Source organism: Eretmochelys imbricata, chromosome 1, assembly GCF_965152235.1.
Source record: "Eretmochelys imbricata isolate rEreImb1 chromosome 1, rEreImb1.hap1, whole genome shotgun sequence".
In the NCBI taxonomy this organism is placed as follows: domain Eukaryota; kingdom Metazoa; phylum Chordata; order Testudines; family Cheloniidae; genus Eretmochelys; species Eretmochelys imbricata.
In genome coordinates this window covers 273,549,532-273,566,409 of record NC_135572.1, presented here as the reverse complement: position 1 = coordinate 273,566,409, position 16,878 = coordinate 273,549,532, and the positions used below count along the sequence as shown (strand labels likewise).

At 38.6% G+C, this 16,878-nt stretch overlaps 1 protein-coding gene across 3 annotated transcripts in view; it reads left to right on the top strand.

Annotated features, from left to right (window-relative positions):
* SCYL2 (SCY1 like pseudokinase 2) overlaps nucleotides 1–15,519 on the top strand; it is a 52,650-nt gene extending 37,131 nt beyond the window's left edge. For all 3 annotated transcript variants that reach the window (XM_077831753.1, XM_077831761.1, XM_077831759.1), the window contains 6 exons: nucleotides 715–833; nucleotides 2,017–2,117; nucleotides 2,890–2,956; nucleotides 3,085–3,174; nucleotides 4,783–4,902; nucleotides 8,112–15,519. In XM_077831753.1, coding sequence (XP_077687879.1) covers nucleotides 715–833; nucleotides 2,017–2,117; nucleotides 2,890–2,956; nucleotides 3,085–3,174; nucleotides 4,783–4,902; nucleotides 8,112–8,762 — 1,148 coding nt within the window. In that variant the 3' untranslated portion in view covers nucleotides 8,763–15,519. The remainder of the gene's footprint in view (nucleotides 1–714; nucleotides 834–2,016; nucleotides 2,118–2,889; nucleotides 2,957–3,084; nucleotides 3,175–4,782; nucleotides 4,903–8,111) is intronic.
* Nucleotides 15,520–16,878: the final 1,359 nt, after the last annotated feature.

Genomic DNA, 16,878 nt, shown 5'->3' with positions numbered 1-16,878 from the left:
TGGCAGTAGAACCCCTAGAGCCCCAGGCAAGTGCAGTATAAACTTACAGGGCCTTGGCCTAGTAAGTTGTTTCCAAAATTAAATCATCTCTTCCGAGCTTGGTGAACTGCAAAAAAGTGATAGAAAGTAATCTAGATTTTTCTACAATTGTTTCAATTGTTGTATTCATGAGTTAGTAACAAAGTAAGAATATATATTAAAATTTTAAACCTAACCAGTGTCTAAGTGACTTGACACAAGATGTCAGAACATGTTAGTATTAGAGCTGAGTGGGTCTAATACTTATTTAATTCTCTCTTTTATATAAGAATTAGATACAGTGCTCTTATCAAATAATTTCTAAATTATCTGCCCCCAAACCCTGTACAAATCCTAGAGTTTTCAGGTGCCTAAAGTCCCACCACCACCATCAAAATCTGAAATGCCGCCCCTGTTAGGAAACCATGTCTTTTTGTGCCCAGGTTACATTGGAGTTCAATACTTCAGTCCTTCACCTTTGTTTTTTCTAGTTTTGTGTTTAGTTGCAAATCAGTTTCTAACGAATTCTAATTAATCAGTTTCTTTATGTACAGATTTTTCCCTGGTAGTCTGACCTCTTTGAGTCCTGTGTTCAGTTTTATTATCAGTACGTACAATATGTATAGTTTTCTTGGAGCTCATTCACAATATTAACTACTAAACTACTGATCTTGCTATTTTAATGTTCTATACCAGGTATTTACAAATGTACATTTACTCATAAGAAGTTGGGAATTACCAAAGAACAACTTGCAGGAAAAGTATTGCCCCATCTAATTCCTCTTAGTATTGAGAACAATCTTAATCTCAATCAGGTATGAACACAGTTTTAATTGTTTTTGCACACTTTTACCTAATGAGCTGGTCTAGAAGTAGATACAAAATTAACATAGTTCTCTGACAAAATAGTTTATATGTTAGTGCATTTCAATGTGACTATAATCAATGATAAATGCTTACAGTGATATTGTCAGAATTGATAGGCTTAAAGAGCAATATTTGTATAGTGGATCCGGTCAATAATTCTAATTTAAGATTCTAAAGATGATGTTTTCATCGCTAAACCTGTTGCATCCATTAGTTATCTTAAATTAAAGCTGCTTCTAGAATATTTTCACTACTATTTGCCAATAAAATCCAGTATAGTTTAGTGACTGAATTACATACCTTCAAATGTAAGAAATTATCAGCTGACAGTCTTGACTTATAGTTAATAGAGGCACGAGAGAGTATGTAGTTCAGAATAACATCTAACAGACCTACATTTACTTTCTGGCATTTTAGAGCATTTCTGGTTTTCTAGCCAGAATGTCAGCACTCAAAGTAAGTAAATATTTCAAACTGTGGGACTAAAAATAGAGGAATTGAAGTCAGCATGTCACTTCCCTGACCCATACTCCTTTTACTCATCTGTTGTTTTTACACAATGATTTATTCAAGAGACTGACTACAAACCTGTCTGAGTTTGCAGATGATGCATGTAGAATATAAACACTATGGAAAAATTTAAACAAGATTAATGTTATAAGGCTGATGGAAAATGTTACATTAGGAAACATACAATACCATTCAAATATGCCATAAAATATTCAGGACAAAATGTAATGGGATTTAATCAAAGCATCACAAAAGGGCCATGGAGTAATATTGTGATGTCTTCTAAATGTCCTGGTAATTTAATTAACCACCTAACATTAAAACAGTACAAATCAAAAGCTAGAATGCATTCTTAATGTTTCCACTCGCAGCGTGTTTACAAGTGTTGCCAGTAGTGTAGCAATGCAAATATATTGCTGTAAAAAAAAACACACTTAAGAAACGTGAATTTTAGAAAAATTCCTGTATCTGTGCACACCTGATATAGGTTTTATACTGAACAATTGTTTAAAGTTCTATATAGCTGGATTTCTAGCAATAAAAATGTTAGAACACAATACATTTTTTATATTTTTACCATCACAATGCAAAATCTTAACTTTTCACCCATTTCCTTTATAGTTTAATTCCTTCATTTCTGTCATAAAAGATATGCTTAGTAGATTGGAGGTTGAACATAAGACCAAACTTGAACAACTTCATATTATGCAAGAACAGCAAAAGTAAGTGTGTGTGTGTGTGTGTGTTGTAATGAAGTTCAGTTCCACCTGTATGAGCAAATGTGAAACACCTCTAGCTGTAGCAGCACATGTGGTAGAGCCTTGCTAGTTCCTAATTCAGTCATTGATCACTCTCACAAATGGACAGTCTTTTTCCCCACCACCACTTTCTCAGCAAAGATTTGCGTCCTGTATTGAGGTCTTGTATTGCCGCTAAAAATTAGTTTTATAAAATATAATACAGTACTTTTTCAGTAATTGTACAGTAATAAAATTAAACCACATTTGTCAGTGGGATTTTTTTTCCAGTTTCCTAGCTAATTCATGCAATATGGTAATCCACTATAGATCTCCATTATTTAGTACAGTTCTGGAGTATGAAAATATATTTAAACAGTTGTTGAGGACTGAAAAATTACATTGGAGAAAATTTGAGTTCTTTCATGAACAAAACTTACTGAAGACTCTAGGGATATTGTATGGGATTTACCATGAGTTTAAATCAATTTAACTAAACTAGCTATACATATCTATTCCTGTTTAGGAAAGAAACAAAGAGTATTTGAAATTGGCATTAAATAACTCGCTACAATTTTAAATACTGCCTTTTCTAATCTGTGTCTCATGCATGCACGCTCACTCTAAATACAACAGTGCTGTGATAAGAGAAGTTTTTTTTTGTGTTAATTCTCGTAGAATTATGAACTTTGCTGAATTAGGGTCATTGCTTTGAGTGGGATCCATCTTTTTGTAATATTTGTACTCTGTACTACAGATCTTTGGATATAACTAATCAAATGAACGTATCTGAAGAGACAAAATCTAATAGTACAAGTAATCAGGTAAGAGACAATATTTTGCATACACACAGGCATCAAATTTGAAATGATCTCTGCAATATTTGGTTTATCTTAATCATAAATTACAAAATTTAAAATTGTTCATGGGTAATCTTTTTCAATTTGAACAGATTGACAAGGTGTTTAACAGTGCTGGAAATGACGTTCCAACTAGTGGATCACATAGTAAAGAAAATGGGCTCTCATCAAAACAGAAAAAGGTAAGCTCTTTTTCTGAAGGTGTTTTGTTATCCAGATGTGTTGGAAGCCAAAGGCCTGTGTTGTTTGAAAAAGTATGCATGTAAACACCTATCATACATTTTAATGCTTAAAGAGAATAACTGATCAGTTTTCCTCAGCACTGCACTCTGAATGTCCACATGGTGAGGAGCATTGAGAAATGTTTAAATTCTTCATTATGTTCCTGAGTCTCTTTGAAACAGTTTTACCGAAAACTGACATTGTTTGTGACACCAGCAGTATAAGCAGCAAGTAATATCAACTAATTTCTTTCCTACTTCACCACCAACAAAACTTTATAGCAAAATGTAGGTAGTTGATTTGCGTTTTCTATTACATTACCTCAGGCAACCTTAACCTAAGGTTACTAAAGAGGATGTAGAGAAAAACCAAATGCTGGATTAGGAGGCAGAGGCAAATTTTAAAAAATTGAGACCGCAAACATGATGGCAAAAAGCTAAAGGAGGCAAAAAATGAAAGGAACCAAATTGCTTGCTTTTAGAGTTGATACTCTATCTGAGGTTCTTTCAGCTACTGAATAATTATATAATTATATTAGTAGCCAAAAGAAATTCAGAAATATAATCTTCCCTCCCCCCAATTTTCTGAATCATCTCCTTCATTTGAAATAGATTGAAAAGGAGGTTCCCGCCCATCATCAACAAAAATTAAATTTAAATCCTAAAAGTTTTCTTCAGCAATCTCAAAATATAAATAAAGAACCCTTTGAAAAAGAAATACATAAATTATATAATTCTGTAATTCGTTTGCAGGATGGTAGTAGCCATGTTGGTCCCAGAGAGATGAGAGGTTAGAACATAAAAACTGCAGAGTTCTTTTTCAGATCTGGGGAAAGCAGTCAGAGTGCCAACTGTTAGTTTATATTTAGCCCAGACACTCTGATTTCTTTCATCAGACCTGAAGAACTCTGTGTAGGTCAAAAACTTGTACCTTCCACCAACAGAAGTTGGTCCAGTAAAATGTTACCTTACCTACCTTGTCTCTGTTTTATATTAATGACACACTGTTGAGTTCAAATGACAATCCACAGATACAAACTTAATTTTACAGTAAATTGGTAGTTTAGATTTGACTATCAAACTACACATACATTATTCTCAAGAAACACCAATTCTTCCAAGAAACACCAATTACAACTTCACAATTTTGTCAGATTATATTAGCTGATATTTCTCATTTATTCCTTGAAATAGAATACCTACATAAAATATGTTGAGTTTTTTAAAAACGCAGCAAATTATGGTTCAGAGATAAGGCAGCTGTGTTGTGATAGCCATTTCTTCGTACTCGGTGAGAAATTATGTAGGCAGTGTTAGTTTTATGATATCCTTAATTCATTTCCTTGCTTTTTAGCTACTTGGGTTTTCTAAATGTGGTGGGTTTTTATGATAAGTTTTTGTCACTTAGCAACATTAGCTAGTTTTGAAATGAAGTTTATTTTTGGAATAAAAAGTATGTACTGTATCATTAAATAGCTAGCATTATCATTTAGATTTCATATATTATAAATGAAGTAACTAGTCATGAGACATACTCCAATGTTAATGCTAATGCTTTGTGTTTTAAAGGTATCACTTACACTTGAAGAGAAACAAAAGTTAGCAAAAGAACAAGAACAGGCACAAAAATTGAAAAACCAGCAACCACTTAAGCCTCAATCACATGCAGTCACAGCTCCAGTCAAACAGGTGAGAAAAGATCTCTACTGAACAGTTTCCATGGTAACCTTGCCCCTATCTCCTTGCAAGTTCTGTATGTGTTATGAAAGTGATAATTTTCTATTTCTTACCTTCTTGATTTACTGACTTCCCCCACTCCCTGTTTTCAGTAGTGTCGATACCATAGAGTCAATGTAGCTAAGTAATAACAAATTGTGTTTGTGTTCTGCCCAGTGCCTCAAAAGCAATATTAATTATATTTATTATTTATGACGCAGTAGTGTCCAGAGGCAACATCATGATTTGGAGTCCCATTGTTCTAGGTACAATACAAGCTTACAGGAAGACAGTCTCTGACCCAAGGAGCTCACAGCCTAAATAGATAAAAATAAAGGGAGGGAGGAGGACAGGAATGCAGCACATAAGCAAAGCAGAGTGGTGGTTTGCATGCTGTTCATTACACTTTTTTAAAGTTGTGTCTGTGTAAGGTAGGAGGAAATAAGTTAGCAAGTGTGAAGGAAAAGGGATAGAAGGATGGGAGATATTTAAGGATAAAGAATCAAAAAGGTGATTAGGAAAGAGGGAGGACAGAAGAGAGCAAGGAGCATGGAGGGTAGGTAGAGCAAGGCTGGCATCAGAGAGGTTCTGATGAAGATGAGATTGGAGCAAATAGTCACTCAATAAAGGAAAGAATGCCTGGAGTTCAGTCTACAAAAGCAAAGCCTGCTGATATCACTGACAGTGGCAGATTTAGAATTAGTGGGGCCCTGTGTGCATTTTCAGGCGACCCCTCCCCCACCCTCGGGACTCAGCCAAGAAAAAACATTCTCTCATATCTTCTCTCACCCTCCACCTCTTTCTTCATTCTTTTTTTTCTTCATCCTCCTATATTATAAGTAATGGGAAGTAAATGAGAAAGTTTGGTTGTGGGGTGCAGGCTCTGGGCTGGGGCAGGGAGTTAGGATGCAGGAGTGGGGAGGCGCTTACCTCTGGCGGCACGGCTCCCAGAGTGACCTGTGCACACACCTCTCTGGCATCGGCTCCTAGGTGTGGGGGGCCAGGGAGTCTCCACACACTGCTGTCTGCAGGCACCACCCCCGCAGCTCCCATTGGCCACAGTTCCCGGCCAATGAGAGCTGCGGAGTCAGTGCTTGGAACGGGGGCAGTGCACGGAGACACCCGTGCACGGAGACACCCCAGGGGCCACGGTGACGTGCTGGCCGCTTCTCGGAGCGAAGCAGCATGGAAGAAGGGAGGCAGAGCGGGCAGGGAACCGCCTTAGCCCTGCTGCTGGCACATCTCTGCGCGCCCCTTGGCGGGAGAGGGACAGTGGGTCTCTGTATGCAGGCAGAGGCAGTGCGTGGAGCCACCTCCCCTCCCCTGCTAGGGGCGCGCAGAGACATGCCAGCAGCCAGCCACTTCTGGGAGCGGCGTGGGGCTACCAGCCACGGCATGCAGGCAGCCTGCCTGCCTGAGCCCTGCTGCACCGCCAGCCGGGATTTGGGGGCAGGTTGTCAGATATTTGTCCTGCACTTTGGGGGCCCCCCTGTCATTGGGGGCCCCATGCCACCACATGGTTTATTCCAAGGTAAATCTGCTCCTGATCACTGATGTCCTGAGGTGAAAGCCTCTTCTGGCACAGAAATCTGGTTCTTGGGTGCTTTCAATATCTCCTGGAAGAATATTCATGGACCCAGAGTTGGGGTCTCATTCTCAGCCTGCTTCTTGCTTGGGGAATCTGTTCTGGGGTGCTGTTTCGTCCCCTGTCAGTTCACATGACTCCAGAAAGTTTCTTTATTGTTGATGTCTGGTGATGTACAACAGAGGAAAAAAACCCAGCTTGATTTTTAGGTACAAGAAGAGCTTGCAGTGGTGGTGGTTGAAAAAGTTACATTGATTTGTTTGTGGCTGTTGTTGATGGTAGATACAAACAAAGGATATTTTCTGGCTATCATCTTGCTTTCAGAATATTACAGCAACCTTTTCTTCACTTTGGTGGGATAGTCAGAACATGATTTACATATTAATGTAAATATTTTGTGTACCTTAATTTTCTTTAAAAGTTTAATAAATCTCATTAAAGTAATTTCATTTAAACGTAGCTTCGCCTCTTATGTGAGATTAATTTAAACTCTGTTCAAAGTAGAGCTGGTCAAGAAAAGGTTTAGTGAAAAACTCTGGGCAAGAGGACTTGTTTCGTTCCCCATTTTTTCTAACATGGGGGAGGGAAGGAGTGCCGGGGTGGGGGAGGGAGAAGACCTTTCTGTCTTTGTCTTTCTTCCTTCCTTCCTGACACACCTTCTTCCTGTGGGGTAAGTGGGGAGGAGAAAGAGTGGGAAGGAAAAAATGATTTTTTTCCCCCTACCATTACTGAATGAAAAATATTATTGAAAACCTTTCTGTGCAGTGCTAAACTAGGATGGACTTGTTTTTTTTACACCCTTTGATCTGCGTATACTCACTTTGCTTATCAATGAATGTCTCCCATATTTACAGCAGTGGGTTTCAGCACTCCTGTTTCTATGAATAAAGACCATAAAACCAGATCATAGTTATTCTTCATATTTTCAGTCTGTGTGCAACTTCTATGATTTCAGACCAATGTATATATTGGTGCAGCCCAATGCATTTTGAAGAGGACAAAATGCCTGTCCTCAGATAGGAGCCATGCAACTTTTATTGACCTCAGTAAGAGTTGTACATACATCTGAAGGCTAAATTTAGACCCATATAGAAAATGTGCAATTTATAGTATAGAATATTGATTTACTGAACATATGCTTAGTGCATCTTTTTCAAAACACTAAAGGATCTCAGGGCACATATTTCATAGAGATATTTTTCAGCATGATACTGTATGTGAGCATTTAGCCATGTGACTCACTTTGACTTTAATGGAAACAATTGTGTTCAGATCCCTCAAGCTGTGCTGAAAATTCTTTTCAAGTAGTCTCAGCGTGTTAGTTTAGAAAAACAGTGTTTGCCAGACTCAGATGCCAAATCTGTGGAACAACTCAAAAATCTGAGTACCAAAGTAACCAAATTGTCCTTGTATAAGGTAAAGAAATTAACTTTTATGCCAAGTTTAAGGAAAACATGGAATAGAAGTAATTTCAGCTTCTGAAAATTGGGGTTTAAAAGAGGGCCACTTGTATCTTAACTGCAGAAGCAATGTAATAAAGTGTTGCTAGTATGTCTGGAGCAGCAAAAGCACATAACTACACTTGTATGTTTTTCAGACAAAGGATTTGACAGATACCTTGATAGATAATATGTCGTCTTTGACCAGCCATTCCATCAGCAAACCTAAAGTTGCTTCTTCAAGTAGCTTCTCTTCTGTCCCATCTATGACTGTTGGAATGGGATTTTTATCACCTATTGAGAGCACAAAGCGAAACATAACAAATGGACTAAATACTAATATGGGATTTCAGACTTCTGGATTCAGCCTTGGGGCAGGTACTACAAACCAGAATTTCTTCAGTAGTCCAACTGCAACTGGAATGGCCAAGATGAACATAGTACCAACTGCCAACATGCCAAACTACAGCCCTGTGAGTGCTACATCTGGAGTTTCACAGCCGACACAACACAACAGATCCCCAGACCTTTCTGCTTTAGATAGTCTTTTTGGTCCTCAAAAACCCAAAGTTAGTATGAACCAATTGTCACAACAGAAACCAAACCAGTGGCTTACTCAGTTTGTACCCCCTCAAGGTTCCCCGGGTGCAAGCAGTTCTGTTTTGGGCCCACAGATGAACACTCTAGGACAACCTGGTTTTGGTATGCAGGGTAATCCTTTCTTTAACCCTCAGAACTTTGCACAGCCAACAAACACCATGACAAACAGCAGCTCAGCTAGCAATGACTTAAAAGATCTTTTTGGGTAAAATGTCTTGCTTTCTTTTTCAAAGATTGATACAATTTGAATGATGGGTAAGCTGATTAACATCTTTGTATGACTGATAAAAATTTGACTTGGGGAAACTTTCCACCTAGCAAAATAAAGACTTGCACCGGAAAAAGATTTTTTTTTCAGGCTGACCTGGTAATGCAGTAGAATCTCATAATTGTCAAGCTGTCTTATGTGATAAATAATCTTGGCTCTTTTTCCCCAACTTCAGGGTTTTAAGTCAGGATACATCAATCTGCATACATCCATTCATAAAAGCAGAAGCTAAATATTTCATAATTGTTCAGAGATTTGTTCTGAATAGCTTTTGGATTTGTGTAATTTTACTCCATAAATTGAACAAAAATGGTTAAGTTGTAACACGCTAATTTATATTGTTTAGTGCCCCCACAATACTCAAGTCTCTGTTCAATATGTGCTAAATCCTGATGGGGTGTCGATTTGGATAGCCTAAATTTGGCATGACCCTAATTTGTACTATGACACACTATGGGAAGAATCAGTTATGTTGCATCCAAGAGGCTGTTTTTTTAGCCGTGTTGAATGAAAATATCTCTAATCATGTATAAGAGACTAAGGTTTTGAAGGGAAATGTTTTGGCTTTCACTTTATCTTGTTAGCCCTGGTCTACACTAGGGCTTTAGGTCGAATTTAGCAGCGTTAAATCGATGTAAACCTGCACCTATCCTCACGATGAAGCCCTTTATTTCGACTTAAAGGGCTCTTAAAATCTATTTCCTTACTCCACCCCTGACAAGTGGATTAGCGCTTAAATCGGCCTTGCCGGGTCGAATTTGGGGTACTGTGGTCACAATTCGATGGTATTGGTCTCCAGGAGCTATCCCAGAGTGCTCCATTGTGACTGCTCTGGACAGCACTCTCAACTCAGATGCATGATTGTTTGCCGTTGCTCTGACGCAGGGAGGGGCGACTGACGACACGGCTTACAGGGTTGGCTTACAGGGAGCTAAAATCAACAAATGGGGTGGCTTTACATCAAGGAGTATTTCAGGCAGGACTTCACGGAGGGTTCCAATAAGAAATGGTGCACCTAAGTTATTGTTCTTATTGGAACAAGGAGGTTAGTCTGGCCTCTGATTGATACATGGATAGATTTACCTCGCTGCACCTTCTATGTGAGTGACTGCAGTGTGATCTAGAGAAATGAGTCCCCTAGACGTGGGGCGAGGGGGGGGGTTTGCAAATGAGTACAAAACAAATCTGGTCTATTTCTTGTTTTGATACACTCCATCTACCTTTTACATCTTTGGCTGGCAGCAGACGGTGCAGAAGGACTGCATGCCATCCACATCTCATGGCTGCTCGGCAGAAGATGGTACAATAGGACTGCTAGCCATCCTCATCTCTTGCCTGCCTGGCAGAAGATGATGCAATAGGACTGCTAGCAATCCGTATCACCTGCCTGCTCACCATAAGATGGTTCAATAGGACTGACTGCAGCACTAAAGAGAATAACTTGATCAAGTCACTCCAGATTTAGTCCCTGCACCCATGTCTGCCCAGGCGCTCCTGATAGACCTAACACAGGCGACCAGGAGCACCTGGAACATGACGATGACGGCCACCAGTCCTATTGCACCGTCTGCTGCCACAAGGCAATGGGTTGCTGCAGCTGTGTAGCAATGCAGTTCTGTGTCTGCCAGAACACAGAAGACATAACGGTGACAGTGAGCTGAGCGGGCTCCATGCTTGCCATGGTATGGCGTCTGCACAGGTAACTCAGGGAAAAAGGCGCGAAACTTTGCCCTTGCTTTCACGGAGGGAGGGAGGGAACGGGGGCCTGACGATATGTACCCAGAACCCCCCGCGACAATGTTTTAACCCCATCAGGCATTGGGATCTCAACCCAGAATTCCAATGGGCAGCAGAGACTGCGGGAACTGTGGGATAGCTACCCACAGTGCAACACCCCAGAAGTTGACTCTAGCCTCGGTACTGTGGAAGCACTCTGCCGAGTTAATGCACTTAATGCACTTAGAGCATTTTCTGTGGGGACACACACACTCGAATATATAAAACCGATTTCTAAAAAACCGACTTCTATAAATTCGACCTAATTTCGTAGTGTAGACATACCCTTAGAGAGAAAGAAGGATTAATACAGCAGTAGTGTTCAACAAGAATAAGGTGATGATGGTGATCGTTCTAATTCTCACTAAAACAGAATGGAGATTTTTGGGGTGAAATTGTGATATTAACTTTAAGCAAGTTTGGGACACAGAAAAGCACTGCTCCAATAGTCATGCTAGATTATAACTTGCTTCGTGATTTTTGATTCCCAATTTTTAGCACCAGAGCAAGAGCCATGTACCATTGATGTTAAGACTTTCTAAATCCTGCTTAAAACGTGGCAGGTATATTGTAAGTGAAATATTTCTGTTTTAGTGGCTAAGACGATCTGCCTCAAAATTGGATATATTTTGCGTAGTTACATGGAAACGTTTTGGGTCACTTAACATTTTCCATCTATATTAGACTGAAGAGGACTGCTCAAAACTAGTGCTGTATAATTATGTGAAAAAGCAGTCTGCCATGATTGCCTTGATTTAAAATGAAAAATTATTCAGATTTTTTTCTGTCAAACTCTTACGAAGGACAAATGCATATGAAGTGACTTCTCAAAAGCAGAACTGTAAGTACTAGAATATATTTGGTGACTAGATAACTATTTTAAATCCTTTTAATGTATTGCTCCAAATTTAATAAAGTTCTCGAGAAAATTAAGCAGTAGTTTCTTCTGCTTCCAAACAGGTAGATGTTCAGCTTGCCTGTGATAGAATCTCTGGTCTGACAGTTTTCTACTGTTTGGTTTTAACTCTTTCTTTCCTAGAAAATTCAGGAACCTTCTTGTGTAATATTTAGAAGACTATAGCTGGCTATTTTGAGAAGGGAAGAACTAGTTAACTTTTCTTTATAGAAAACTTGTACTTTATTTTTCAAAGCCTTTCTCTAATAATATTGTTCTTTCATTTGCTGCTTAAGAAACCAAAGGGCCTTATGCTGTAAATGTGACTTGTATTTTTGTTAAATTGTATTTCCACAGTTTTAAGCAGTAAAAATGTTAAATGTATCTTTTAAAAAAACCTGTGTATTATAGCTGCTGCCTTAGTCCTTTTGTTTTAAAATATCTGGGATCAGTGAATTTTTTTTAAATGCACATTGTATGTGCTGTTGATATTTTTGGTAGATATTGTAGGTTACATTGAATTAGCAGCATAATTTAAACGATACTAGGACAACTGAACATTTTCGATACATATATGGTTAATGACCTTCTATACTGTGGGTGATCCTAATGTCTCTTTTTTTATATAAATGAACTTGTGCATCTGATTTCTGAGAGATGTACTTTATTAGGGCAATCTAAGGCAAGACTTTGAAGAATTACTTGAGTCTGCATTCTCCTGAATTATGTGGGAAATAAAACAGTGTTAAAAATGACCACTGTTAATATAGTTTATTGTAAAATCTGATATTCAAGGTAGAGATGCACTCAAGCCAAAAAATTCTAATCTGGATTTTGAGCACTCCCGTTCTCTTGATCATCCCACACAGAGAGTTTGGGGGCATTCAGATTTAGGATTTTGGTTCAGCCTATTAGAGAGAGAGGACAGTTGCAAAATTTAGAATTTTGGGTCCGTGGTTTTAGTTGGGCCAATCTCCAATTCAAAGTATAGGGTAGTTCTTTGTAAACTATTTTTATGTCCTGTAGGGTTTATTTCTGAGAGAGAGGAAGATTGTACACAGGTAATATACTGGATAAATGTTTCTGTCTGGCTTGAATAATTTGAATTTTTTTCTGTGCAGCACTTTGGTGCAAAATTTGTTTTCCCTGTGAAATGAGGCATAGCTTCCAAAATCCAGAGTTCTATGCCTCCGCAATGCTTCTTGGGCTCTGTAACAAGAGGGAGTGTTTATGAAGCTGACTCTGCTATCTCCTGCTGCTTTTGCTCACCTCCAAGCCCCAATGACAGGTTGAACTGCAGACAGTAGTATAGCATGCGGTCAAAGTTAATACTACTGGATCGACAATAACATATATATCTGGAATCTGCAGAGGTATTAGGGAAAGGATGGGGGAGAAATGCAGAGAGAATGTTACAGAAGATGGTCAGGCCTGCCATTTTCCTAGTGAAGGAAGGACTTCCATGGGTTCAGACGTAAGTCGGGAAGATGGGTCACACCTATACTGCCCCTTCTTTATTTTCTGTATCTGCTTTTTTTCTCCTCTCCATGCATTTAGCCCTCAAATAGAATGGAAATTTTGGTTTGAAATTGATATTAGCTCTAGGCAATGTATAAAAATATTTATATTTGTCTCATCAAAATAATCATCCACTGTAAAATAAATGGTGTTGTTTCCTTGAACAATTAATGCAGGTTCTACGTTTCTGCCCTTAACACTGAAATGAACTTAAAAATATGTGCAAACATTGCATGCATCAAGTACATTTGTTTAGGTAACTCCCCAATCCTGCACTTATTTCTGTGCTATCAGACCTCCATTGACTGCAATAGAGTTCTGCATGAGTCTGGCTCTTAGTCGAGGATTGCAGTCCAGGTGTGTTATAACTCATTTTGTTAGAACTGAAAACTGGAGTCAATATATCAAAGCTAAAAAGGGACGAGGGAACAAGTTCCCTTTTGATTCACTTCACTGCCACTTTTTTAGTGTGAAAGACAAACTATAAACACTGGGGAAATACAGATGCATTTCCTCTGTGTGCAAGCATTAGTTGTCCTCCTGCTGTTCTCTCATGCAGTGTAAATTAGTGACTATAAGCCTAGTCACAGGCTTCTGGTTCAGACCCTTTTGTACTCTAAAGTCTGGAGAATACTGTGGAAAAACAAACAAAATCAGTAAAACAAATTAGCCTTTTAAATGGGGCCACAGTATTTAACAGGGCTTGAAGAACCTGTTCGACTAGGGCTGGTAGAAAGTTTTCCTGGGCAAGTGAACTGAGTGGGGGCCATGCACCTGCCGACTCCTTTCCTGGGAGGGAGAGAGTTGAGTAGCTCCTGAGCGGATATCTTTTTCAGGAATCCAAGAGTGGAGGGAGGGAACAGAACTGCTGCTGCTGCTTTTCCCATAAGGGTGGGAGATATGGAGTGGAGTCACCTATGTGGAAGACCAAGGACCTCTTGTATATGCAGAAGGGTAGTAGCATCAGAGGAGCCTTGCAAAAAGGTACTGAGCATCCATTATTGAAAAGGAGGGCAAATTTAACTGGGGGAATGGGTAGGGTATCTGTTTACTATTGGGGGCACAGCTGGCTGTTGTGAGGGAGGGAAGATGTGGTAATGTGAATAAAACGGATGTGGCCTTGGAGTACCAGGGTCTTGAGGGGTTTGACAGTACAGGTACTTTACACTGAGGCTGAGCAGGCTTGGTCTTCGGACAAATAGGTGTCAAATATTTCAAGCTCTGTATTGAAACACATTTTTTTTTCTTTAAAGTCTTGTCTTCCTAGCGACCTACATTGTTGTGACACGTTACTATTTTGCAACTTTCTTAAATACTGCATTTGTCTTTTTAAGTTAGAAAAATATGGCAAGGGAAAGATGCATTTGCTGATGATTTTGTATCCTGCTTTGTACGTACATGTATTTAGATGCCATGATACCACTTGTATTGGTTACATTTAACAGTGAGAACAAAAATGAAATGTGAGAGTTTAGACTGAAGTCAAATGTCACCCATCTGCCATGTGTAAAAAGAGGATTTTCTTTCTTTATGATTTGTGTGTAAATATGTTTAGTATGCCTATATCTACCTGAATTGCAGTAGAAAGGGAATAGCATTCCTTCCTCAAGTAAGCTTATGTACACTTGATCTCAGTCTTGGACTTGAGAAGTGACTTATTTGTGAGTGTTTTTGAGTTGATTGGCTTGTGCAGTTCAAGGTTAAAGAAATACCCTGTAAAAATGTTTGTGTGTGTGTAACCCTGTGTCTGTTTTATGTTCTCTGCAGTTTGAGATGCATTTTATTTACTAATAATTTCTGTTTTGAAACAGCTTTCTGGGTAAATTCTTCCAAACTATCTGGTTTGCAATGAGATTCTGCTTTGTACCTCTCTTTCCAATAGGATTTGACTGATGTACAAGGAAGTCACATAAGACATTAGAGACTAGGATTAGTACCCCCAAGTCCCCTTAGTGTTCCAGTCCTTGCAACAAAATCAATAGAATAAATGGGTCCCTGATATTGAATTGGAAGTGGTTTGTTCTCATAAGTGCTAAAATTCAGGCAGTTCTAACCACTGTACAGATCTTCGGGCTTGAAGTTGTAAATCAAAACTGCTTTAATGTATTATAGTGATCTCAGGCCTTGGGCAAGATATTTAATAGAGTATTTGTTTACTTGTCTAATTGTACAGTCGGTATTTAGTGGCAGTTTTATGTTTAAAGCATTAAATTCTCATGAAGTGTGTGAAGTGATGTTACTATAGTGTCAGCTGCGATTCAAGATCAGCAGAACTGTCATAGCATGACATTGTATTTTGGTTTATTGGACATCACAATTCTACAACAATAAATTTATTCTTGTATCAGCTTTTAGATCGGTAATCTTATAAAACATAAAATGCACAATGAGAGTTTAAAGAAATTCATACGACTTTGTACTGTGAATGAAAATGGTGTAGTTTTGAAATCTGAATGAGGTTGCTTACTAAAATAAATGAATTTTTCATATTTTCATGTTGGAAGTAAAAGTGAATATTTTTATTCCCAGCATTCCATAAAAGCAAGCAATGCTAACCTATGTGGAAAACTTTAATTATCACACTTTTTTGTTTGCACTTCCATTTATCCAACAATAAGGGCATAATACAATCCCGGAATGATGATTAGTCCTGGATTCAGTTTTTCTTCAAGTGGTTGCTGCTGAGGCATCTGTGGATTTGGAGCATATGTTGCACACATGCACAGAACGGACATCATGAGATGCAGCAGAGATGCAGCAAAGAGCCAGAGAAGATGTTTGAAGAATCACAACCAATCTTTGGAAAACATTCACGAAAATCAGAAAAATTAAATGCTAATTTTAAAGTTTTGTCTCCTCTCTCCACCATTGCATATTAATAAGGGCCATATTCTGTCATCTGTCTTCCCAATGCAAAATTTCTATTGATATTGTTGCCCCTTTTGAGCTGAGCAGCTAGCCAGTATTTGGGTTCTTGGGATTCTTTCTGTTATCAGGAGAAATTAATGAAATTCCAGGTATTTGTGTATATTCTTTATAAATAACATGATTGCACCAACAAAGTCCTATTTCCGTAAACACAGCAGAAACAAACAAGAGCCCATTTGCTTGTTTACAATTCCAAGCCTCTTTCCAGCCAGCACACGGTCCAATAAAATCTTACTCTGTGGCTTCCTCCCAGGGCTTCTCTCGCTGTGTCCTGGCTTTTTCTGGTGGCTTTCAGCTTCTCATGTATACAATCCCTGGCTTTGCAATCAGCCCTCAGAAAACAACTCTTCTCCTGTTGTTTAGGGCTTGTCTACACATACAGCTGCAACCACTGCTGGTATATTGTGTTCAACTCTGATGTCCACAATTCAAGAAGGATGTTACTAAATTGGATTAGAAAACATGCTTTGTAGAGAGAGAGTAAATTCCATCTATTTAGCTTAACAAGGAGAAAGCTTAAGGCAGTGGTTCTTAACCTTTACTGCAACCTTTACTTTACCTTTGATTCTCAAAATATGTTCTTACACCCCTTATCAAAATCATTGAAGTAGGTCAGTTCTTTAAACCTAGCTATATCATAACTGTAGAATGAAAGAGAGAGAATTATAATTTTACTGCGAAATTAAAAATAAATATAAGAATACATGAAAAATTACACACTTTAAGTTTACCAGCTCAGTGACTCTTCTGCTGTTGCTTTTGTTCAATGATGTTTGAGAAACAAGGAACGTTTTTTGAAATAGCCACACGCATGTCCTCACTAGTATTTAGGCGGTTTCTGGCCTTTGTTTTGATGTGTAAGAGTGATGAAAATCCTATCTCACACAAGTGTGTAGTCACAAATGACACAAGGATCTCCAGCGCTGTCTTTGCCAGTTGT